The sequence below is a fragment of the Oncorhynchus clarkii genome, chromosome 7 (assembly GCF_045791955.1).
Source record: "Oncorhynchus clarkii lewisi isolate Uvic-CL-2024 chromosome 7, UVic_Ocla_1.0, whole genome shotgun sequence".
Classification (NCBI taxonomy): domain Eukaryota; kingdom Metazoa; phylum Chordata; class Actinopteri; order Salmoniformes; family Salmonidae; genus Oncorhynchus; species Oncorhynchus clarkii.
This window is the reverse complement of record NC_092153.1, coordinates 80,029,237-80,053,733: the sequence shown is the minus strand read 5'-3', so window position 1 is coordinate 80,053,733 and position 24,497 is coordinate 80,029,237. Positions and strand designations below refer to the sequence as shown.

At 45.9% G+C, this 24,497-nt stretch overlaps 1 protein-coding gene across 2 annotated transcripts in view; it reads left to right on the top strand.

The window, feature by feature from the left end:
- The window catches only part of LOC139413903 (poly(rC)-binding protein 4-like), a 137,317-nt gene that overhangs the window by 49,630 nt on the left and 63,190 nt on the right, over positions 1-24,497 (top strand). For both annotated transcript variants that reach the window (XM_071161751.1, XM_071161750.1), the window contains exon 2: positions 22,418-22,597. In XM_071161751.1, coding sequence (XP_071017852.1) covers positions 22,490-22,597 — 108 coding nt within the window. In that variant the 5' untranslated portion in view covers positions 22,418-22,489. The remainder of the gene's footprint in view (positions 1-22,417; positions 22,598-24,497) is intronic.

The window sequence follows — 24,497 nt, the reverse complement described above, 5'->3', positions numbered from 1 at the left end:
CTGTACTAACCCTTCCTGGTCACCTGTGCTAAACCTTCCTCTCACCTGTACTAACCCTTCCTGGTCACCTGTACTAACCCTTCCTGGTCACCCGTGTTAACCCTTCCTGGTCACCTGTGTTACCCCTTCCTGGTCAAAAATAACCCTTGACCCCATGATACACAACACAAAATGTATCCTACACCCTATATAGTGACCTACTTTTGACCAGAGTGCAATTTGGTATGCACCCCTAGGTTTTATGTCATCCGTAAGGTTTTCATGGCCAATCCTTTCAAACCTTTACTGTCTTCTTTTAGAACTGAATCTGTCTGCACGTTTGTGTTCTGTATCTGAGCCTATACATAGCACGCTGTGTGTGTGTGTCTGCGATTTGTTCATGTGCACGTGTGTGTGTGTGTGTGTGCACATGCTCACGTGTATCTGAGCCTATACATGGCACGCTGTGTGTGTGTCTGCGATTTGTTCATGTGCACGTGTGTGTGTGTGTGTGTGTGTGTGTGTGTGTGTGTGTGTGTGTGTGTGTGTGTGTGTGTGTGTGTGTGTGTGTGTGTGTGTGTGTGTGTGTGTGTGTGCATGTAGCGCATGTAAACGTTGTTGGCAGGGCTGTCAGTCTATATGCAGGGGGGCAGCAATGTTTTCCTCCTGTGTCCCGGCTGTGACTCTGTGTGATGCTGTATAATGCAGGGGTGATGACTAGCTGGCTGTGTGGTGTAGTATAGGGCATGAAGGATTCCCCGTTTATCTTTTTCTGTCCAGCCACCCTTGCTCGCACACACACACACACACACACACACACACACACACACACACACACACGCTGTCTCTACTCCATTGCAGGCCCTCAGATAAATCTCCTTTGGTCATAAGGCCCTCAAGGTCGCCAGGGCTTTTTACCTCTCAATCAGTCCCCGAGTCATTCACATGCTGTAGCTCTCTGCAGGGCGAGGTGTCTTTAGCCTTTAACCACACACCCAACAGCTAAGAGTCATAGCAGCCCTGTCGCACAAGATACACTGCAGTGTTAGACGTTTTTCCATCAGCAGACGCTGATGTTTTATAGAAATAACATGAATATAATTTATAGAACTAACATTATTAATATAATTTATAGAACTAACATTATTACTATATTTTATAGAACTAACATTATTACTATATTTTATAGAACTAACATTATTAATATATTTTATAGAACTAACATTACTATATTTTATAGAACTAACATTAATATATTTGATAGAACTTGTTAGTATTCATATGGTGTAGTATTGTCTGTGTTTCCTCTCCCACTATGTCTGCTGGCACTATGGGAATATGAGAATGACATATTTTCTTTGAAAAGTTAACCTCTTCTACAGTAAACAACACTTTTTGGAATAGCTATATGACATATTTTTAAAAGGGTTGACTTTCCCAGAGTCAGAGATCAGTTTGACTGCTCTACACTTAGAGAAGTACTCTCCTCTTCTTGTACAGTGGTGGAACAACACTTCCTGTGCTCAGTGTGCTAGCATCCTGGCAGTACTTCTGACATTACCATCCTCCTAATTACTGTGATCATCAACTCTGCCTTCAGAGAGAGGAGAGGAGGGGAGAGGACAGGATAGGAGAGGACAGGAGAAGACAGGAGAGGAGAGAACGTGACAGGAGGAGAGGAGGAGAGGACAGGACAGGCGGAGAGGACAGGAGGAGAGGACAGGACAGAACAGAACAGAACAGGACAGGACAGGACAGGAGGAGAGGAGAGGAGAGGAGAGGACAGGACAGGACAGGGCAGGGCAGGACAGAGGAGAGGAGAGGACAGGACAGGGCAGGAGGAGAGGAGAGGAGAGGAGAGGAGAGGAGAGGAGAGGAGAGGAGAGGAGAGGAGAGGAGAGGAGAGGAGAGGAGAGGAGAGGAGAGGACTGGAGGAGATGAGAGGACAGGAGGAGAGGACAAGGGGAGAAGAGAGGAGTGGACAGGAGGAGAGGAGATGAGAGGACAGGAGGAGAGAACAGGGCAGGAGGAGGGAACAGGACAGGAGGAGAGGAGAGGACACGAGGAGATGAGAGGACAGGAGGAGATGAGAGGACAGGAGGAGAGAACAGGACAGGAGGAGAGTAGAGGACAAGAGGAGAGAAGAGGACAGGAGGAGAGGAGAAGAGAGGACAGGAGGAGAGGAGTTGAGAGGAGAGGAGGAAAGTTTCCTCTGCCTTCTCCTATCCCAGATCTCTGTCAGGCCCAGAGTTAGGTTAGATAAATCAAAGGCACGTTGTAGCCCTACAGGCAGCCTCTATCGCTCTCTTTCTCTCTCTGTCTCTCTCTGTCTATCTCTCTCCACTGTACAGCTCATCTCTTTAAATAGGGTCCAGTGTCACCCTCACTCAGACATGTGCCCATCTCGGCAGATTTCCCGCCCCTCCCTCTCTCTTGTTCTCTCTCCCGCCCTCCCCCTTGCACGCTGCTCGCTGACAGACAGCATGCCAAGCCGTTGTGACATCATCACTGTAATCGAGGCACGGCAGCGTCCCCGTCAGAATGACAAACAGGAACTGTTTTTTACAACCACTCAGATTGCCTGTCCGTGAGGTCATCTGCCTGCCGTCCAATGTTGTGAATTAGAGCTTGCTTCCTAAATTGCACCCTATTCTCTATTTAGTGTACTACTTTAGACCAGGGCTGTGATCAAATGTAGTGCACTACTTTTGACCAGGGCACACTATAGGAAATAGTGTTTCATTTGGAACAGAGACTTTTTCTGCCCAACCTCCAATGACGTGATTTAACTCACCGCAGATGGCGCTGCAGGTTTTTTAATCCAATCAGAAGGAGTTAAGTCATCATCTAACTGCTAGCCTGGAATCAATCACCAGAGTCACCTTGTAAACAAACTAAAACAAAAAATACCAAGATTTATCATAGTAAATATTGGATGGAGGTAAATTAAATATCCACTTTAGACTGCAGTGGGACGATTGCTGTAAGTGTGGTTCAATCCTGGAAACCAAGGCTCTTTCCTGGAAACCAAGGCTCTTTCCTGGAAACCAAGGCTCTTTCCTGGAAACCAAGGCTCTTTCCTGGAAACCAAGGCTCTTTCCTGGAAACCAAGGCTCTTTCCTGGAAACCAAGGCTCTTTCCTGGAAACCAAGGCTCTTTCCTGGAAACCAAGGGTCTTTCCTGGAAACCAAGGCTCTTTCCTGGAAACCAAGGCTCTTTCCTGGAAACCAAGGCTCTTTCCTGGAAACACAGGCTCTTTCCTGGAAACCAGGCTCTTTCCTGGAAACACAGGCTCTTCCCTGGAAACCAAGGCTCTTTCCTGGAAACCAAGGCTCTTTCCGGGAAACAAAGGCTCTTTCCTGGAAACCAAGGCTCTTTCCTGGAAACCAAGGCTCTTTCCGGGAAACTAAGGCTCTTTCCTGGAAACACAGGCTCTTCCCTGGAAACCAAGGCTCTTTCCTGGAAACCAAGACTCTTTCCTGGAAACCAAGGTTCTTTCCTGGAAACCAAGGCTCTTTCCTGGAAACCAAGGCTCTTTCCGGGAAACCAAGGCTCTTTCCTGGAAACCAAGGCTCTTTCCTGGAAACTAAGGCTCTTTCCTGGAAACATCAATCTTCTGGGCTGCATTTCATTCCATTTCCTCTGCTTTCAGTCACTCTGTTCCCTTCTGATCTAATGAGGAAACTAGGTGGCTGGTGGAGCTATTGCTCTTATACTTACCCAGTCAACAAGGAAAGAAGGAGTATCTTCTTGGAAGGAAACTCGGCCCAGAATTCTGGTGCCTTGCACAGTAGCTTGGTGTCTGGGCCTTTAGGGGAGTGACTGAGGGAAGAGAGAAGGGGGAAGTGCCTCCCGGAATGACACCCAGGCCTGGACTGCCTGCTGATTCCCGCCACTACAGGAAAGGGCCCGGAATTGAGACAGCCCAGAGAGAAGCCTGGTGCCTGGTCTTTTGTTCCTGCCGGGCCATTAGTGTGGAGGGGTCCCATGTAGACTGTGTGTCCTCTAGGATCAATCCCCCTGACACACACACACACAACCCAGTCTGTGTGTGTTCCTTCAGTGGAGTGCTTACCTCATGCATGACTGATCTATTGCAACTCTCAAGGGGACAGCTCAGCTCCTGGAGGACACGGACATCAGTCCTACTAGTGTGTGTGTGTGTGTGTGTGGCTGTGTGTGTCTGTGTGTGTCTGTGTGTGTGTGTAAATCTTAACTCCATCCCATCTGAAAGCATTTCAATAATTAATTTCCCTTTATGACAGGGGTAGCGGTCTGTGGGCCGTGGCTGCTAATAGAAATTCCTTTGTGCTGTGTAACTGCAGCGCTCTGAAGGACACACATAACCACACTTAGAACTAGGGCTGACCCCATTTAGTTGACTGGGCCATTGTTTGGTTGATTTTTTTAGTAGAGTGGTGGGCTACCGAGCCCAAGGCACTGCATCTCAGTGCTAGAGGCGTCACTACAGACCCTGGTTCGATTCCAGGCTGTTTCTCAACCGGCCGTGATTGGGAGTCCCATAGGGCGACGCACAATTGGCACAATATTGTCGTCCGTGTTTGGCCGGTGTAGGCTGTCATTGTAAAAAAATAAGTTGTTCTTAACTGACTTGCCTAGTTAAATAAAGGTTAAATTACATTTAAAAAATGAATTAAAAAAAATTATTGCACACCAGATGCCTGTCTGAATCACGTCTGTCTGATTCACGCCTGTCTGATTCACGCCTGTCTGATTCACGCCTGTCTGATTCACACCTGTCTGATTCACATCTTTCTGATTCACGCCTGTCTGATTCACGCCTGTCTGATTCACGCCTGTCTGATTCACGCCTGTCTGATTCACACCTGTCTGATTCACATCTGGCTGATTCACGCCTGTCTGATTCAGGTCTGTCTGATTCACGCCTGTCTGATTCACACCTGTCTGATTCACATCTGTCTGATTCACGCCTGTCTGATTCACGCCTGTCTGATTCACGCCTGTCTAATTCACACCTGTCTGATTCACATCTGGCTGATTCACGCCTGTCTGATTCACGTCTGTCTGATTCACGCCTCTCTGGGGATGCCACACCAGTATCAGCAGCAGTAGTTCTTAACTGACTTGCCTAGTTAAATAAAGGTTAAATTACATTTAAAAAATGAATTAAAAAAAATTATTGCACACCAGATGCCTGTCTGAATCACGTCTGTCTGATTCACGCCTGTCTGATTCACGCCTGTCTGATTCACGCCTGTCTGATTCACACCTGTCTGATTCACATCTGTCTGATTCACGCCTGTCTGATTCACGCCTGTCTGATTCACGCCTGTCTGATTCACGCCTGTCTGATTCACACCTGTCTGATTCACATCTGGCTGATTCACGCCTGTCTGATTCAGGTCTGTCTGATTCACGCCTGTCTGATTCACACCTGTCTGATTCACACCTGGCTGATTCACGCCTGTCTGATTCAGGTCTGTCTGATTCACGCCTGTCTGATTCACACCTGTCTGATTCACATCTGTCTGATTCACGCCTGTCTGATTCACGCCTGTCTGATTCACGCCTGTCTGATTCACACCTGTCTGATTCACATCTGGCTGATTCACGCCTGTCTGATTCACGTCTGTCTGATTCACGCCTCTCTGGGGATGCCACACCAGTATCAGCAGTAGTACATTTAACGTTTATTCTCATTATTTCTAATCTACAATGTTTGTTTGGTTATGGTTATTTCTGTTCATGCATTCAATATATTATTATTATTACAGTCTTACCGTTGTCATTGTAGGTTTGGTTTGTTTCATTCCATTTACGACTTGTCAATTTATTCATTGTCTTTTGTTTGGAGCGCTCCTGTCAATCTTGAGTACGGACACGTACCTGATTACACATAGAAGTAGCCCTATAGGCTACCTGATTACACATAGAAGTAGCCCTATAGGCTACCTGATTACACATAGAAGTAGCCCTATAGGCTACCTGATTACACATAGAAGTAGCCCTATAGGCTACCTGATTACTCATAGAAGTAGCCCTATAGGCTACCTGGCCTAATTACACATAGAAGTAGCCCTATAGGCTACCTGGCCTGATTACACATAGAAGTAGCCCTATAGGCTACCTGATTACTCATAGAAGTAGCCCTATAGGCTACCTGGCCTGATTACTCATAGAAGTAGCCCTATAGGCTACCTGTCCTGATTACGCACAGAAGTAGCCCTATAGGCTACCTGGCCTGATTACGCATAGAAGTAGCCCTATAGGCTACCTGGCCTGATTACACATAGAAGTAGCCCTAAGCTAGTGGGCCTGCAAGCAAATATAGGCCTAGAAATGTTCCCATTTGTGGTTTTGATACTGTTTATGATTGTCTTTGATAGCCACTCAGAATGAAAGGGGAAAACATGTCATACTCTGATCCGGTGAAAGCCTCATAAAATAGGTCTACATGATTACTTCTTGTTCCTCGGTCAAATAGCCAGCCGACAGCTGTCTGTACGGAACACACTGGCACAAGAAACTCTGAGGGTCCAGAATATTTTATACAATGTTGCAAGTTTGCTGGCAAGGAGCTTCAGGCAGGACCAAGTTAATAGTTGATATAATGTCTGAAGTTCCTGGCAGACAAGCCTACCTGGTTAAATAAAGGTTAAATTTTTTTTTTAAAAATAGGCCATGGTGGCAAAGTAATTACAATATAGCAATTAAACACTGGAATGGTAGATTGGCAGAAGATGAATGTGCAAGTAGAGATACTAGGGTGCAAAGGAGCAAAATAAATAAATTAATAAATACAGTATCTGGATGGGCTAGTTACAGATAGGCTATGTACAGGTGAGATAGGTAGATAGATGGGCTGTTTGCAGATAGGAAGACTTTGTTAGAAATTAAATGTTCCATGAAAAATGTGCGTATGAAAATCATAACTGGCACGCAGATCGGTAGAATTGGCAGGATAACTTGGCACTCCAAATGGTTGCTGACCGCTGGTGTAGCCTATTACCGACAGTTTCGGGAGGGTAATGCCAGAATCAGCGAAGGCCAGCGGCAGGAAGAGCAGGCTCAGGAACAGGTTTATTTCTTCTGGTTAGGCTATATTGATTTCTGGTTCCCTCTTATGTCATTTGTGTGTCTTCAATTGTAATCGGAGAGTTTAAAGCATCAGATAATGTAACGGTTTTCTTCTGGGGAAAGAGAGGTGGACCAAAATGTTTCAACCCGGACAATACCGTTTTCAATAGAAAGGACAAATAACAAACGGCGAGCGCGCCAAATCAGGTCCGCAAGCGTCCTCTTTCCTCTGACCAAAATGGCTTTTTACACATCGTTTTTTCAAAATAAAAGCCTGAAACCATGTCTAATGACTGTTTCCATCTAGTGGAAGCCATAGGAACTGCAATCTGATTCCTAACCCATTGGATTCTCTATCGGCATTGAAATTCCACTTCCTGGATGGATTTTCCTCAGGTCTTCGCCTGCCATATCAGTTATCTTATACTCACAGACATTATTTGAACAGTTTTGGAAACTATAGAGTGCTTTCTATATGCATATCCTAGATTCTGGGCCTGAGTAACAGGCAGTTTATTTTAGGCACGCTTTTCATCCGGAGGTGAAAATACTGCCCCCTACCCAAGAGAGGTCAAACAATTCGACCAATCGAAAAAGAACAAAAGAACAGACGACTCTCGGTCGACCAATACTTTTTTATTTTGTCAGGGACAGCCCTACTTAGGACATACTCAGGATACACACACACATACACACACACAAACACACTCAGCACACACACTCAGCACCAACACAAATCACACACAAACACTCTACCTTCACCCCCCCTCCTCGAGTGATGAAATTAATCCGAAATATCAACCCTGAGTGAACATGACAAACATCTCAATGACTTCCCATCAACATGACCACTATCTGACTGTGTAGCCCTGCCTCATCCCTCTGTCTATTCACAGACAGATATACAGATATTTTACAATACAAATGATTTAGTCCATTTGTTACAGCAAACAACAGACGCACATAGAGAGATACCTCCTGTTTTCAGACATAGAGAGATACCTCCTGTTTTCAGACACAGTGTGCCATCACAGCAGCAAGATTTGTGACCTGTTGCCACGAGAAAAGGGCAACCAGTGAAGAACACACACCATTGTAAATACAACCCATATTTATGCTTATTTATTTTATCTTGTGTCCTTTACCATTTGTACATTGTTAAAACACTGTATATATATATATATAATATGACATTTGTAATGTCTTTATTGTTTTGAAACTTCTGTATGTGTGATGTTTACTGTTAATTTGTATTGTTTATTTCACTTTATATATTCACTTTATTTATTATCTACCTCACTTGCTTTGGCAATGTTAACACATGTTTCCCATGCCAATAAAGCCCTTGAATTGAATTTAATTGAATTGAGATACCTCCTGTTTTCAGACACATAGAGAAATACCTCCTGTTTTCAGACATAGAGATACCTCCTGTTTTCAGACACATAGAGATACCTCCTGTTTTCAGACACATAGAGATACCTCCTGTTTTCATTCACATAGAGATAACTCCTGTTTTCAGACACATAGAGAGATACCTCCTGTTTTCAGACAGAGATACCTCCTGTTTTCAGACACATAGAGATACCACCTGTTTTAGGACACATAGAGATACCTCCTGTTTTCAGACATAGAGATACCTCCTGTTTTCAGACACATGGAGATACCTCCTGTTTTCAGACACATAGAGATACCTCCTGTTTTCAGACACATAGAGAGATGCCTCCTGTTTTCAGACACATAGAGATACCTCCTGTTTTCAGACACACATAGAGATACCTCCTGTTTTCAGACACACATAGAGATACCTCCTGTTTTCAGACACACATAGAGATACCTCCTGTTTTCAGACACAGAGAGATACCTCCTGTTTTCAGACACATAGAGAGATACGTCCTGTTTTCAGACATAGAGATACCTCCTGTTTTCAGACACATAGAGATACCTCCTGTTTTCAGACATAGAGATACCTCCTGTTTTCAGACACATAGAGATACCTCCTGTTTTCAGACACATAGAGATACCTCCTGTTTTCAGACACATAGAGAGATGCCTCCTGTTTTCAGACACATAGAGAAACCTCCTGTTTTCAGACATAGAGATACCTCCTGTTTTCAGACACATAGAGATAACTCCTGTTTTCAGACACATAGAGAGACACCTCCTGTTTTCAGACATAGAGATACATCCTGTTTTCATTCACATAGAGATAACTCCTGTTTTCAGACACATAGAGAGATACCTCCTGTTTTCAGACACATAGAGATACCTCCTGTTTTCAGACACATAGAGAGATGCCTCCTGTTTTCAGACACATAGAGAAACCTCCTGTTTTCAGACATAGAGATACCTCCTGTTTTCAGACACATAGAGATACCTCCTGTTTTCAGACACATAGAGATACCACCTGTTTTCAGACACATAGAGATACCTCCTGTTTTCAGACATAGAGATACCTCCTGTTTTCAGACACATGGAGATACCTCCTGTTTTCAGACACAAAATCAAATCAAATCAAATCAAATTTTATTTGTCACATACACATGGTTAGCAGATGTTAATGCGAGTGTAGCGAAATGCTTGTGCTTCTAGTTCCGACAATGCAGTAATAACAAGTAATCTAACTAACAATTCCAAACTACTGTCTTGTACACAGTGTAAGGGGATAAAGAATATGTACATAAGGATATATGAATGAGTGATGGTACAGAGCAGCATAGGCAAGATACAGTAGATGGTATCGGGTACAGTATGTACAAATGAGATGAGTATGTAAACAAAGTGGCATAGTATAGTATAAAGTGGCTAGTGATACATGTATTACATAAGGATACCGTCGATGATATAGAGTACAAAGTGGCATAGTATAGTATAAGTGGCTGGTGATACATGTATTACATAAGGATACCGTCGATGATATAGAGTACAGTATATACGTATGCGTATGAGATGAATAATGTAGGGTAAGTAACATTTATATAAGGTAGCATTGTTTAAAGTGGCTAGTGATATATTTACATCATTTCCCATCAATTCCCATTATTAAAGTGGCTGGAGTTGAGTCAGTGTCAGTGTGTTGGCAGCAGCCACTCAGTGTTAGTGGTGGCTGTTTAACAGTCTGATGGCCTTGAGATAGAAGCTGTTTTTCAGTCTCTCGGTCCCAGCTTTGATGCACCTGTACTGACCTCGCCTTCTGGATGATAGCGGGGTGAACAGGCAGTGGCTCGGGTGGTTGATGTCCTTGATGATCTTTATGGCCTTCCTGTGACATCGGGTGGTGTAGGTGTCCTGGAGGGCAGGTAGTTTGCCCCCGGTGATGCGTTGTGCAGACCTCACTACCCTCTGGAGAGCCTTACGGTTGAGGGCGGTGCAGTTGCCATACCAGGCGGTGATACAGCCCGCCAGGATGCTCTCGATTGTGCATCTGTAGAAGTTTGTGAGTGCTTTTGGTGACAAGCCGAATTTCTTCAGCCTCCTGAGGTTGAAGAGGCGCTGCTGCGCCTTCTTCACGATGCTGTCTGTGTGAGTGGACCAATTCAGTTTGTCTGTGATGTGTATGCCGAGGAACTTAAAACTTGCTACCCTCTCCACTACTGTTCCATCGATGTGGATAGGGGGGTGTTCCCTCTGCTGTTTCCTGAAGTCCACAATCATCTCCTTAGTTTTGTTGACGTTGAGTGTGAGGTTGTTTTCCTGACACCACACTCCGAGGGCCCTCACCTCCTCCCTGTAGGCCGTCTCATCGTTGTTGGTAATCAAGCCTACCACTGTTGTGTCGTCCGCAAACTTGATGATTGAGTTGGAGGCGTGCGTGGCCACGCAGTCGTGGGTGAACAGGGAGTACAGGAGAGGGCTCAGAACGCAACCTTGTGGGGCCCCAGTGTTGAGGATCAGCGGGGAGGAGATGTTGTTGCCTACCCTCACCACCTGGGGGCGGCCCGTCAGGAAGTCCAGTACCCAGTTGCACAGGGCGGGGTCGAGACCCAGGGTCTCGAGCTTGATGACGAGCTTGGAGGGTACTATGGTGTTGAATGCCGAGCTGTAGTCGATGAACAGCATTCTCACATAGGTATTCCTCTTGTCCAGATGGGTTAGGGCAGTGTGCAGTGTGGTTGAGATTGCATCGTCTGTGGACCTATTTGGGCGGTAAGCAAATTGGAGTGGGTCTAGGGTGTCAGGTAGGGTGGAGGTGATATGGTCCTTGACTAGTCTCTCAAAGCACTTCATGATGACGGATGTGAGTGCTACGGGGCGGTAGTCATTTAGCTCAGTTACCTTAGCTTTCTTGGGAACAGGAACAATGGTGGCCCTCTTGAAGCATGTGGGAACAGCAGACTGGTATAGGGATTGATTGAATATGTCCGTAAACACACCGGCCAGCTGGTCTGCGCATGCTCTGAGGGCGCGGCTGGGGATGCCATCTGGGCCTGCAGCCTTGCGAGGGTTAACACGTTTAAATGTCTTACTCACCTCGGCTGCAGTGAAGGAGAGACCGCATGTTTTCGTTGCAGGCCGTGTCAGTGGCACTGTATTGTCCTCAAAGCGGGCAAAAAAGTTATTTAGTCTGCCTGGGAGCAAGACATCCTGGTCCGTGACTGGGCTGGGTTTCTTCCTGTAGTCCGTGATTGACTGTAGACCCTGCCACATGCCTCTTGTGTCTGAGCCGTTGAATTGAGATTCTACTTTGTCTCTGTACTGGCGCTTAGCTTGTTTGATAGCCTTGCGGAGGGAATAGCTGCACTGTTTGTATTCGGTCATGTTACCAGACACCTTGCCCTGATTAAAAGCAGTGGTTCGCGCTTTCAGTTTCACACGAATGCTGCCATCAATCCACGGTTTCTGGTTAGGGAATGTTTTAATCGTTGCTATGGGAACGACATCTTCAACGCACGTTCTAATGAACTCGCACACCGAATCAGCGTATTCGTCAATGTTGTTATCTGACGCAATACGAAACATCTCCCAGTCCACGTGATGGAAGCAGTCTTGGAGTGTGGAGTCAGCTTGGTCGGACCAGCGTTGGACAGACCTCAGCGTGGGAGCCTCTTGTTTTAGTTTCTGTCTGTAGGCAGGGATCAACAAAATGGAGTCGTGGTCAGCTTTTCCGAAAGGGGGGCGGGGCAGGGCCTTATATGCGTTGCGGAAGTTAGAGTAACAATGGTCCAAGGTCTTTCCTCCCCTGGTTGCGCAATCGATATGCTGATAAAATTTGGGGAGTCTTGTTTTCAGATTAGCCTTGTTAAAATCCCCAGCTACAATGAATGCAGCCTCCGGATAAATTGTTTCCAGTTTGCAGAGAGTTAAATAAAGTTCGTTCAGAGCCATCGATGTGTCTGCTTGGGGGGGGATATATACGGCTGTGATTATGATCGAAGAGAATTCTCTTGGTAGATAATGCGGTCTACATTTGATTGTGAGGAATTCTAAATCAGGTGAACAGAAGGATTTGAGTTCCTGTATGTTTCTTTCATCGCACCATGTCACGTTAGTCATAAGGCATACGCCCCCGCCCCTCTTTTTACCAGAAAGATGTTTTTTCCTGTCTGCGCGATGCGTGGAGAAACCTGTTGGCTGCACCGCTTCGGATTGCGTCTCTCCAGTAAGCCACGTTTCCGTGAAGCAAAGAACGTTACAGTCTCTGATGTCCCTCTGGAATGCTACCCTTGCTCGGATTTCATCAACCTTGTTGTCAAGAGACTGGACATTGGCAAGAAGAATGCTAGGGAGTGGTGCGCGCTGTGCCCGTCTCCGGAGTCTGACCAGTAGACCGCCTCGTTTCCCTCTCTTTCGGAGTCGTTTTTTTGGGTCGCTGCATAGGATCCACTCCTTTGTCCTGTTTGTAAGGCAGAACACAGGATCCGCGTCGCGAAAAACATATTCTTGGTCGTACTGATGGTGAGTTGATGCTGATCTTATATTCAGTAGTTCTTCTCGACTGTATGTAATGAAACCTAAGATGACCTGGGGTACTAATGTAAGAAATAACACGTAAAAAAACAAAAAACTGCATAGTTTCCTAGGAACGCGAAGCGAGGCGGCCATCTCTGTCGGCGCCGCACATAGAGATACCTCCTGTTTTCAGACACATAGAGAGATGCCTCCTGTTTTCAGACACATAGAGATACCTCCTGTTTTCAGACACACATAGAGATACCTCCTGTTTTCAGACACACATAGAGATACCTCCTGTTTTCAGACACACATAGAGATACCTCCTGTTTTCAGACACACATAGAGATACCTCCTGTTTTCAGACACAGAGAGATGCCTCCTGTTTTCAGACACATAGAGATACCTCCTGTTTTCAGACACATAGAGATACCTCCTGTTTTCAGACACATAGAGAGATACTTCCTGTTTTCAGACATAGAGATACCTCCTGTTTTCAGACACATAGAGATACCTCCTGTTTTCAGACACATAGAGAGATGCCTCCTGTTTTCAGACACATAGAGATACCTCATGTTTTCAGACACATAGAGATACCTCCTGTTTTCAGACACATAGAGAGATACTTCCTGTTTTCAGACATAGAGATACCTCCTGTTTTCAGACACATAGAGATACCTCCTGTTTTCAGACACATAGAGATACCTCCTGTTTTCAGACACACTTAGAGATACCTCCTGTTTTCAGACACATAGAGAGATGCCTCCTGTTTTCAGACACATAGAGATACCTCATGTTTTCAGACACATAGAGATACCTCCTGTTTTCAGACACATAGAGAGATACCTCCTGTTTTCAGACATAGAGATACCTCCTGTTTTCAGACATAGAGATACCTCCTGACTTCCTACAAGCTTGTTTTATATTTATTCAATTCATTATTTAGCCTTTATTTAACCTTTATTTAACTAGGCAAGTCAGTTAAGAACAAATTATTTTTTACAGTGACGACCTACCCAGTGCCAAACCGGGACGACGCCGGTCCAATGGTGCGCCTCCCTGTGATACAGCGATATTATCCACATAAAACAAAGATGACTATTAGGATTGTAGGGTTGTGGCACTCTGCCAACGGCCTTGGTGGATCCTTTTCACACTATTGGTGGATCCCTTTCACACTATTGGTGGATCCCTTTCACACTATTGGTGGATCCCTTTCACACTATTGGTGGATACCTTTCACACTATTGGTGGATCCCTTTAACACTATTGGCGGATCCCTTTAACACTATTGGCGGATCCCTTTAACACCATTGGCGGATCCTTTTCACACTATTGGTGGATCCCTTTCACACTATTGGTGGATCCCTTTCACACTATTGGTGGATCCCTTTAACACTATTGGCGGATCCCTTTCACACTATTGGTGGATCCCTTTCACACTATTGGTGGATCCCTTTAACACTATTGGCGGATCCCTTTCACACTATTGGTGGATCCCTTTCACACTGTTGTACTAAATATTTTCCTTTCTAGCTGACAGATGATGCATAACCTGGCCAGTAACCGTAGTAACCTTAGTGTAGTGTAGACAACAGGGAAATGTGCCGGAGACTGCCTGGCTGGACTGACTAACTGACTGTGGAGCATGCAGGGGGGAGGGGGGAGGAGAGGAGCGGGGAGAGAAGATGGGAGGAGAGGAGAGCGGGGAGGGGGAAAGAGAGCAGAGGGGAGAGCAGAGGAGAGGAGAACGAGAGAAGAGGGGATGGGCGGGGCGGGGAGGGGAGAAGGGAGAGCAGAGGGGAGGAGAGGAGAGGAGAGCGGGGAGGGGAGGGGAGAAGGGAGATCTGTGAGGCCTTGACAGGCAGGCTGTGCGGCCGTGCGTGATACATGAACTGTGCACGCTATGCTTCAGGGACAAACAGAAAACAACACAGTCCTATGCAAATGGTGCCGGTGGGCTGCAGCAGGAGCGATGGTTTAGAGAGTGTAATGGGCGAGGGATGGAGGTGTTAACACTATAGTGTTACTATGGTGTTACTATGGTGTTACTAAGGCTGTAACTAGTTATGTTATTAGGGCTGTTGCTAGGGCTGTAACTGGGGCTGTAACTAGGGCTGTTACTAGGGCTGTTATTAGGGCTGTTACTATGTCTGTTACTAGGGATGTTACTAGGGATGTTACTAGGGATGTTACTAGGACTGTTACTAGGGCTGTTACTAGGGATGTTACTAGGGATGTTAATAGACCTGTTACTAGGACTGTTACTTGGACTGTTACTAGGGCTGTTAATAGGGCTGTTACTAGGGCTGTTACTAGGGATGTTACTAGGACTGTTACTTGGACTGTTACTAGGGCTGTTACTAGGGATGTTACTAGGGATGTTACTAGGGATGTTAATAGACCTGTTACTAGGACTGTTACTTGGACTGTTACTAGGGCTGTTACTAGGGATGTTACTAGGGATGTTAATAGACCTGTTACTAGGACTGTTACTTGGACTGTTACTAGGGATGTTACTAGGGATGTTATTAGACCTGTTACTAGGACTGTTACTAGGGATGTTACTAGGGATGTAAATAGACCTGTTACTAGGGATGTTAATAGACCTGTTACTAGGACTGTGACTTGGACTGTTACTAGGGCTGTTACTAGGGCTGTTACTAGGGATGTTAATAGACCAGTTATTAGGGATGTTACTAAGGATGTTAATAGACCTGTTACTAGGGCTGTTACTAGGGATGTTACTAGGGATGTTAATAGACCTGTTGCTAGGACTGTTACTTGGACTGTTACTAGGGCTGTTACTAGGGATGTTACTAGGGCTGTTACTAGGGCTGTTACTTGGGGCTGTTACTAGGGCTGTTACTTGGACTGTTACTAGGGATGTTACTAGGGCTGTTACTTGGACTGTTACTTGGACTGTTACTAGGGCTGTTAATAGGGCTGTTACTAGGGTTGTTACTAGGGATGTTAATAGACCTGTTAGGGTTACTGTTACTAGGGCTGTTACTTGGACTGTTACTTGGACTGTTACTAGTATTTTGTCACGAGCGCCGAATACAACAGGTGTAGGCTGTTAATAGGGCTGTTACTAGGGTTGTTACTAGGGATGTTAATAGACCTGTTACTAGGACTGTTACTTGGACTGTTACTAGGGCTGTTACTAGGGCTGTTACTAGGGCTGTTACTAGGACTGTTACTTGGACTGTTACTAGGGCTGTTAATAGGGCTGTTACTAGGGCTGTTACTAGGAAATCAAATCAAATGTATTTTGTCACGAGCGCCGAATACAACAGGTGTAGAGGTGTGCTTACTTACAGGCTCTAACCAACAGTGAAATTATTAGATTTTTTTTTTAAGGTATTAGCTGAACAATAGGTAAGTAAAGAAATAAAAACATCAGTGAAAAGACAGTGAAATATATCAGTAGCGAGGCTATATACAGTAGTGAGGTTATATACAGTAGATGCTATATACAGTAGTGAGGCTATATACAGTAGGGAGGCTATATACAGTAGAGAGGCTATATACAGTAGAGAGGCTATATACAGAAGAGGGGCTATATACAGTAGAGGCTATATACAGTAGAGAGGCTATATAGAGTAGCGAGGCTATATATAGTAGCGAGGCTATATACAGTAGAGAGGCTATATACAGTAGAGGCTATATACAGTAGCGAGGCTATATACAGTAGGGAGGCTATATACAGTAGAAAGGCTGTATACATTAGCGAGGCTATATACAGTAGCGAGGCTATATACAGTAGAGAGGCTATATACAGTAGCGAGGCTATATACAGTAGAGAGGCTATATATAGTAGAGGCTATATACAGTAGAGAGGCTATATACAGTAGAGAGGCTATATACAGTAGTGAGGCTATATACAGTAGAGACTATATACAGTAGCGAGGCTATATACAGTAGGGAGGCTATATACAGTAGCGAGGCTATATACAGTAGCGAGGCTATATACAGTAGAGGCTATATACAGTAGCGAGGCTATATACAGTAGGGAGGCTATATACAGTAGCGAGGCTATATACAGTAGCGAGCCTATATACAGTAGCGAGGCTATATACAGTAGAGAGGCTATATACAGTAGAGAGGCTATATACAGTAGAGGCTATATACAGTAGCGAGGCTATATACAGTAGCGAGGCTATATACAGTAGCGAGCCTATATACAGTAGGGAGGCTATATACAGTAGAGGCTATATACAGTAGAGGCTATATACAGTAGGGAGGCTATATACAGTAGCGAGGCTATATACATTACGGAGGCTATATACAGTAGCGAGGCTATATACAGTAGGGAGGCTATATACAGTTGCGAGGCTATATACGGTAGGGAGGCTATATACAGTTGCGAGGCTATATACAGTAGGGAGGCTATATACAGTTGCGAGGCTATATACAGTAGCGAGCCTATATATATGCTGATTTGAGGTAGTATGTACATGTAGAAATGGATAAAGTGACTGAAATAAAGGGTTGGTCTATAATCAGAAACGGTCCTACTGTAGAATTAGAGAGGGGTGAGAGGGTAATTACTCGACATGTATTTCTGATAAACCCCTTGAAACAGGATACTAATTCACACCATGTGACCAAGGCTTTGTCCTGTGTGCCAGCTAGCATCACATTTGTGACCTACTTTCAAGCAGTGTGTGTGTGTGTGTGTGTGTATGTGTGTGTGTGTGTGTGTGTGTGTGTGTGTGTGTTTCCCAGCAGCAGATTGTTACCCTGTAAACACAAACACACACACACACACACACTCCCTCCTCCCACAGCTGCAGTTCCTCAGGCGTGACAATTGAGTCTCTAATTACTGTAACCATGCTTCTGGCAGACAGGCAGTCTTAGGCTGACACACACGAACACCACACACACACACTCTCACACACATACCACAACACACACACACACACCACACCACACCACAGGAGCTTGGTGGTATCTTAATTGGTGGAGAACAGGCTCGTGGTAATATCTGGAGCGGAATCAGTGGAATGGTATCAAATACATCAAACACATGTTTTCCAGGAGTTCGATGCCGTTCAATTTGCTCCGTCCCAGCCGTTATGATGAGCCGTCGACGACGGACGTCTAAATGTCTAAATGTTTCTCACCAGACAGATGCAAAAGAGGATGAGTCATACAGACACATACAGAGATGTGCGTTTTTTTTCCTGCCATGTGAATGACTGTCTGCAGAGGCTTTTTAAGCGTCTAGCGGGCGATTGGCATGTTCAAGCTAGAAGCTGATTTAATGCCCACTTAAGCTTTTGACAGATTCTCAATTAAGTTTTTTAAATTAGAGTGCTGGTTTGCTGTGCTAGCTCCTGATACTTGGCAATCATATTAATGTTCACAGTCTTGATTGGACCTTTTGTGTTGCACAGTCATATATATATATATACACGTAGATGGTTAAATCTTGCATCCACCGCGAGTGTGGGCCAGGGGCAGGGAGGGGTTCCTGAGGGTGAAGTTCCGGCTGACTGAGGCTCCACGACTGGAGCAGGAGTCTCCTAAACTATGGCTCGTCAAGGCTCTGGCTGAAAGGGTGTACAGACCTTGGTGTGGTGGACTGTGTGCACTCTGGAGTTGTCTTCATCTGCTGGGGAGCTCTGGCTGAGAGGGCGTACAGACCTTGGTGTGGTGGACTGTGTGCACTCTGGAGTTGTCTTCATCTGCTAGGGAGCTCTGGAGAGCAGAAGGATACTTCCGTGCCTCCGGCCGGGGTGACCTAGAGGGACATCGGTCGGGAAAGCAGCTGAGCCACCTCATAGTGGAAGTCCAGACGCCCCCATGGAAGTGGCGAATGCACTGGCCAGGGAGGCCTGAAGTAGAGTCTCTTAGGGGAGTTGATGGGCCGACTCTGAGAGGTCTGAAGTAGAGTTTGTTTGGGGAGTAGATGGGCTGAGTTTGAGAGGTCTGAAGTAAAGTATGTTAGGGGAGTAGATGGGCCGAGTCAGAGAGGTCTGAAGTAGAGTCTTTTTGGAGAGTAGATGGGCCGAGTCTGAGAGGTCTGAAGTAGAGTCTGTTTGGGGAGCAGTTCTGAAGTAGAGTCTGTTTGGGGAGCAGGTCTGAAGTAGAGTCTGTTTGGGGAGCAGGTCTGAAGTAGAGTCTGTTTGGGGAGCAGGTCTGAAGTAGAGTCAGTTTTGGGAGCAGGTCTGAAGTAGAGTCTGTTTGGGGAGCAGGTCTGAAGTAGAGTCTGTTTGGGGAGCAGGTCTGAAGTAGAGTCTGTTTGGGGAGCAGGTCTGAAGTACATTCTGTTTGGGGAGCAGGTCTGAAGTCTGGGAGTATCGCCTATTGTGGGACTTCCGTGGCAGGTCATAGAGCGGTAACGGTCAGGAGACGGTGCTCCCACGGCGGGGACTCAGGCCGGGAGGGCCTAGAGTACTCCCTCCTGATCTCTTCCTGCTCATGACGTAGGTCCTCCTATTCCCTCAGAAGCTCCCAACTGGTGAGGGTGTGGCCAACCCTTACTACTGAGGAGGCCTGGAGCAGGGCTGGTCGTCTGTATCCTGGGGTGTGGAAACAACTCCTCTTCAGGTTAATGCAACATCTTCTCTGTCGTTAGGTCAGAATCCAGCTAGAAGGACCATGTAAAAACAGCTAACTGGAGCTCGTCTGAGGGGGTCGGCTGTGAACGCCCTCAACCGCTAGTACTTAATGCCGATCAGGAGATGATTGTGGACTACAGGAAAAGGAGAACTGAGCACGCCCCCCTCCCATTCTCATCGACGGGTCTGTAGTGGAGCAGGTTGAGAGCTTCAACTTCCTTGGTGTCCACATCACCAACAAACTATCATGGTCCAAACACACCAAGACAGTCGTAAAGAGGGCATGACAAAGCCTATTCCCACTCAGGAGACTGAAAAGATTTGGCACTGGGGGCAAGCTTACTGCCATCCAGGACCTGTATACCAGGCGGTGTCAGAGGAAGGCCCTAAAAATTGTCAACGACTCCAGCCACCCTAGTCATAGACTGTTCTCCCTGCTACCCCACGGCAAGCGGTACCGGAGCGTCAAGTCTAGGACCAAGAGGCTTCTTAACAGCTTTTACCCCCAAGCCTTAAGACTATTGAACATCTAATCAAAGTGCTACCCAGACCCCTCTTTTACGCTGCTGCAACTCTCTGTTATTATCTATGCATAAGTCACTTTAATAAATCTAGCTACATGTATATATCACTTCAATTACCCCGACTAAACGGAGCCCCCGCAAATTGACTCTGTACCTATACCCCCTGTATACAGCCTCCATATTGACTCTGCACCGGTACCCCCTGTATATAGCCTCCACATTGACTCTGTACTGGTACCCCCTGTATATAACCTCACTATTATTATTTTACTGCTGCTCTTTAATTATATGTTACTTTTATTTTTTACTTTTTAATACTTATTAAAGCATTGTTGGTTAAGGGCTTGTAAGTAAGCATTTCACTGTAACTTCTACACTTTGTTGTATTTCGGTGCATTGTGACAAATAAAATTAGATTGAACTTTTTAATTGATTGTTTAGGTTCTGACTTGCTACAGGCTTTCTGGTTAAAACAAGACCTGCACACACACACACACACACACAAACTCTCACACACACACTCTCTCTCTCTCTCTCTCTCTCTCTCTCTCTCTCTCTCTCTCTCTCTCTCTCTCTCTCTCTCTCTCTCTCACACACACACACACAGACACACAGACACACAGCTACAGATAGGATGTCAACGTCTTGGCGGAGAGAGAGACTAATTACTGCTGCCAGTCACGACTTGTGACCTTTTCTCTCCAGCCAGCTAGAGATCTTATCTAATAGGACATAAATCAAGTGTGTATGTGGAAGTACACCCAGGCCGTCTGGAATCATCTTCTACTGGTTTCCCTTTTCTTCCACGTAACACAGACTCGTCAGTAGCATTAGCATGCACATAATGACAGCTACGAACATGCAATTATTTACAGTAGCATTAGAATGCACATAATGACAGCTACGAACATGCAATTATTTACAGTAGCATTAGCATGCACATAATGACAGCTACGAACATGCAATTATTTACAGTAGCTGGCAATTCTCTACTTAGACGATAGTGTGCAATACCTCAACAGGTAAGCAATGCTAACCGCTGGCGACAGAACACCAAGTTACATATTTAACAAGATAACCAACGCTAGCAAGGTTTCAGTAGCATGGGGACCAATCATCAGAAACGATCCCCAACAATACAAGGGCACAAACACTTCTAGAAGACAAACTGAAAACTTGGTCCCCAGCCAAACTTGGCATCCTCATTGGCCAAAGATGATAACCACTCTGAGCTACAGTGGGAGGGGCCAGAGTCCACATGTCCACGAAACCTGGCAGTGATTGAAGAGCTGAGAAGGGGATAAATCACCCTAACGGGACTGTGGGGGAAGCCACATGCACAGGCATGGCCTTTTTTTACACATTGCGTTCCTTGTTCGTTGTCCCCGTCGTTATGTAGAAGAGTTTGAAAAGATAAGACTCTGGTTACAATGAGCTAAACTGTGTTGTTAACAACGACCTCTTTCTCTAACAACGACCTGTTTCTCTGACAATTACCTGTTTCTCTAACAACGACCTGTTTCTCCAATAACGACCTGTTTCTCTGACAGCGACCTGTTTCTCTGACAATGACCTGTTTCTCTGACAATGACCTGTTTCTCTAACAACGACCACTTTCTCTGACAATGACCTGTTTCTCTGACAATTACCTGTTTCTCTGACAGTGACCTGTTTGTCTAACAACCTGTTTCTCAGACAACGACCTGTTTCTCTAACAACCTGTTTCTCTGACAGTGACCTGTTTCTCTGACAATGACCTGTTTCTCTGACAGTGACCTGTTTGTCTAACAACCTATTTCTCAGACAACGACATGTTTCTCTAACAACAACCTGTTTCTCTGACAATGACCTGTTTCTCTGACAGTGACCTGTTTGTCTGACAACGACCTGTTTGTCTAACAACCTGTTTCTCTGACAGTGACCTGTTTCTCTGACAATTACCTGTTTCTCTGACAATGACCTGTTTCTCTGACAACGACCTGTTTCTCAGACGATGACATGTTTCTCTAACAACAACCTGTTTCTCAGACAACGACATGTTTGTCTAACAACCTGTTTCTCAGACAACGACATGTTTGTTTAACAACCTGTTTCTCTGACAGTGACCTGTTTCTCAGACAACAACATGTTTGTTTAACAACCTGTTTCTCTGACAGTGACCTGTTTCTCAGACAACAACATGTTTCTCTGAAGCTTGTTGCTTGTTACTGACGTACTGTACTGTATATAGACATTCTTTGGTTGCAGTTGTATCATGTATACGGGTGATACATTTCCATTTGGAAAATTAGACAATTGTTAAGTTTTCTGGGATAACTCAAAAGAAAAATCAATAATCAATAATCACTATAATCAATAAAAACAAAGTGTTGTACTTCCTGTGTTTTCCTACAGAGAGCTGTGAGGAGAGAGATAACCTCTCCCTTCACCCTGAGAGTCTGTCTGTCTGTCTGCAGAGCATCTTTCATGCGTCTCCTTGTGTCTCAGTCTCACATCAACATGAACTGTGAACAGGACTTTGGAGAGGGGGGCATGAACGTCACCCTTACGCTACGGCTCCTCATGCACGGAAAGGTAGGTCTGTCTGCTTGCCTTAGATGATGACACACACATGGCCAGGGGTGGACTTTGGTCTAGTCATCTAATGCGGTCTAGTGGTCTAGTGGTCTAGTGTTCTAGTGTTCTAGTGGTCTAGTGGTCTAGTGACTGTCTGGGGTGGTATAGTGTTCTATTGGTCTAGTGGCTGTCTGGAGTGATCTAGTGGTCTAGTGGTCTAGTGGTCTAGTGGTATAGTGTTAGTGGTCTAGTGGTCTAGTGGTCTAGTGACCGTCTGGAGTGATATAGTGGTCAAGTGGTCTAGTGACTGTCTGGGGTGGTATAGTGGTCTAGTGGCTGTCTGGGGTGGTATAGTGGTCTAGTGGTCTAGTGGTCTAGTGACTGTCTGGAGTGATCTAGTGTTCTAGTGGTCTAGTGTTCTAGTGGTCTAGTGTTCTAGTGGTCTAGTGGTCTAGTGGTCTAGTGGCTGTCTGGGGTGGTCTAGTGTTCTAGTGGTCTAGTGTACTAATGGTCTAGTGTTCTAGTGGTCTAGTGTTCTAGTGGTCGAGTGTTCTAGTGTTCTAGTGGTCTAGTGTTCTAGTGGTCTAGTGGTCTAGTGGCTGTCTGGGGTGGTCTAGTGGTCTAGTGGCTGTCTGGGGTGGTCTAGTGGTCTAGTGGCTGTCTGGGGTGGTCTAGTGGTCTAGTGGATGTCTGGAGTGGTGGTCTAGTGGATGTCTAGTGGTCTAGTGGTCTAGTGGTCTAGTGTCTGTCTGGAGTGGTCTAGTATTCTAGTGGTCTAGTGGCTGTCTGGAGTGTTCTAGTGTTCTAGTGGTAAAGTGGTTGCTAGGGGGCTAGTGGCTGTCTGGGGGGGTCTTGTGGCTGTCTGGGGGGGTCTAGTGGTTGTCTGGGGTGGTATAGTGGTCTAGTGGCTGTCTGGGGTGGTCTAGTGGTCTAGTGGCTGTCTGGGGTGGTCTAGTGGTCTTGTGGCTGTCTGGGGTGGTCTAGTGGTCTAGTGGTTGTCTGGGGTGGTCTAGGGGTCTAGTGGTTGTCTGGGGTGGTCTAGTGGTCTAGTGGCTGTCTGGGGTGGTCTAGTGGTCTTGTGGCTGTCTGGGGTGGTCTAGTGGTCTAGTGGTTGTCTGGGGTGGTCTAGGGGTCTAGTGGCTGTCTGGGGTGGTATAGTGGTATAGTGGTCTAGTGGCTGTCTGGGGTGGTCTAGTGGTCTAGTGGCTGTCTGGGGTGGTCTAGGGGTCTAGTGGCTGTCTGGGGTGGTCTAGGGTCTAGTGGCTGTCTGGGGTGGTCTAGGGGTCTGGTGGCTGTCTGGGGTGGTCTAGGGGTCTAGTGGCTGTCTGGGGTGGTCTAGGGGTCTAGGGGTCTAGCGCCTGTCTGGGGTGGTCTAGTGGTCTAGTGAATGTCTGGAGTGATATAGTGGTCTAGTGGTCTAGTGACTGTCTGGGGTGGTATAGTGGTCTAGTGGTCTAGTGGTCTAGTGACTGTCTGGAGTGATCTAGTGTTCTAGTGGTCTAGTGTTCTAGTGGTCTAGTGTTCTAGTGGTCTAGGGGTCTAGTGGTCTAGTGGCTGTCGGGGGTGGTCTAGTGTTCTAGTGGTCTAGTGTACTAATGGTCTAGTGTTCTAGTGGTCTAGTGTTCTAGTGGTCGAGTGTTCTAGTGTTCTAGTGGTCTAGTGTTCTAGTGGTCTAGTGGTCTAGTGGCTGTCTGGGGTGGTCTAGTGGTCTAGTGGCTGTCTGGGGTGGTCTAGTGGTCTAGTGGATGTCTGGAGTGGTCTAGTGGTCTAGTGGATGTCTGGAGTGGTCTAGTGGTCTAGTGGTCTAGTGTCTGTCTGGAGTGGTCTAGTATTCTAGTGGTCTAGTGGCTGTCTGGAGTGTTCTAGTGTTCTAGTGGTATAGTGGTTGCTAGTTGGCTAGTGGCTGTCTGGGGGGGAC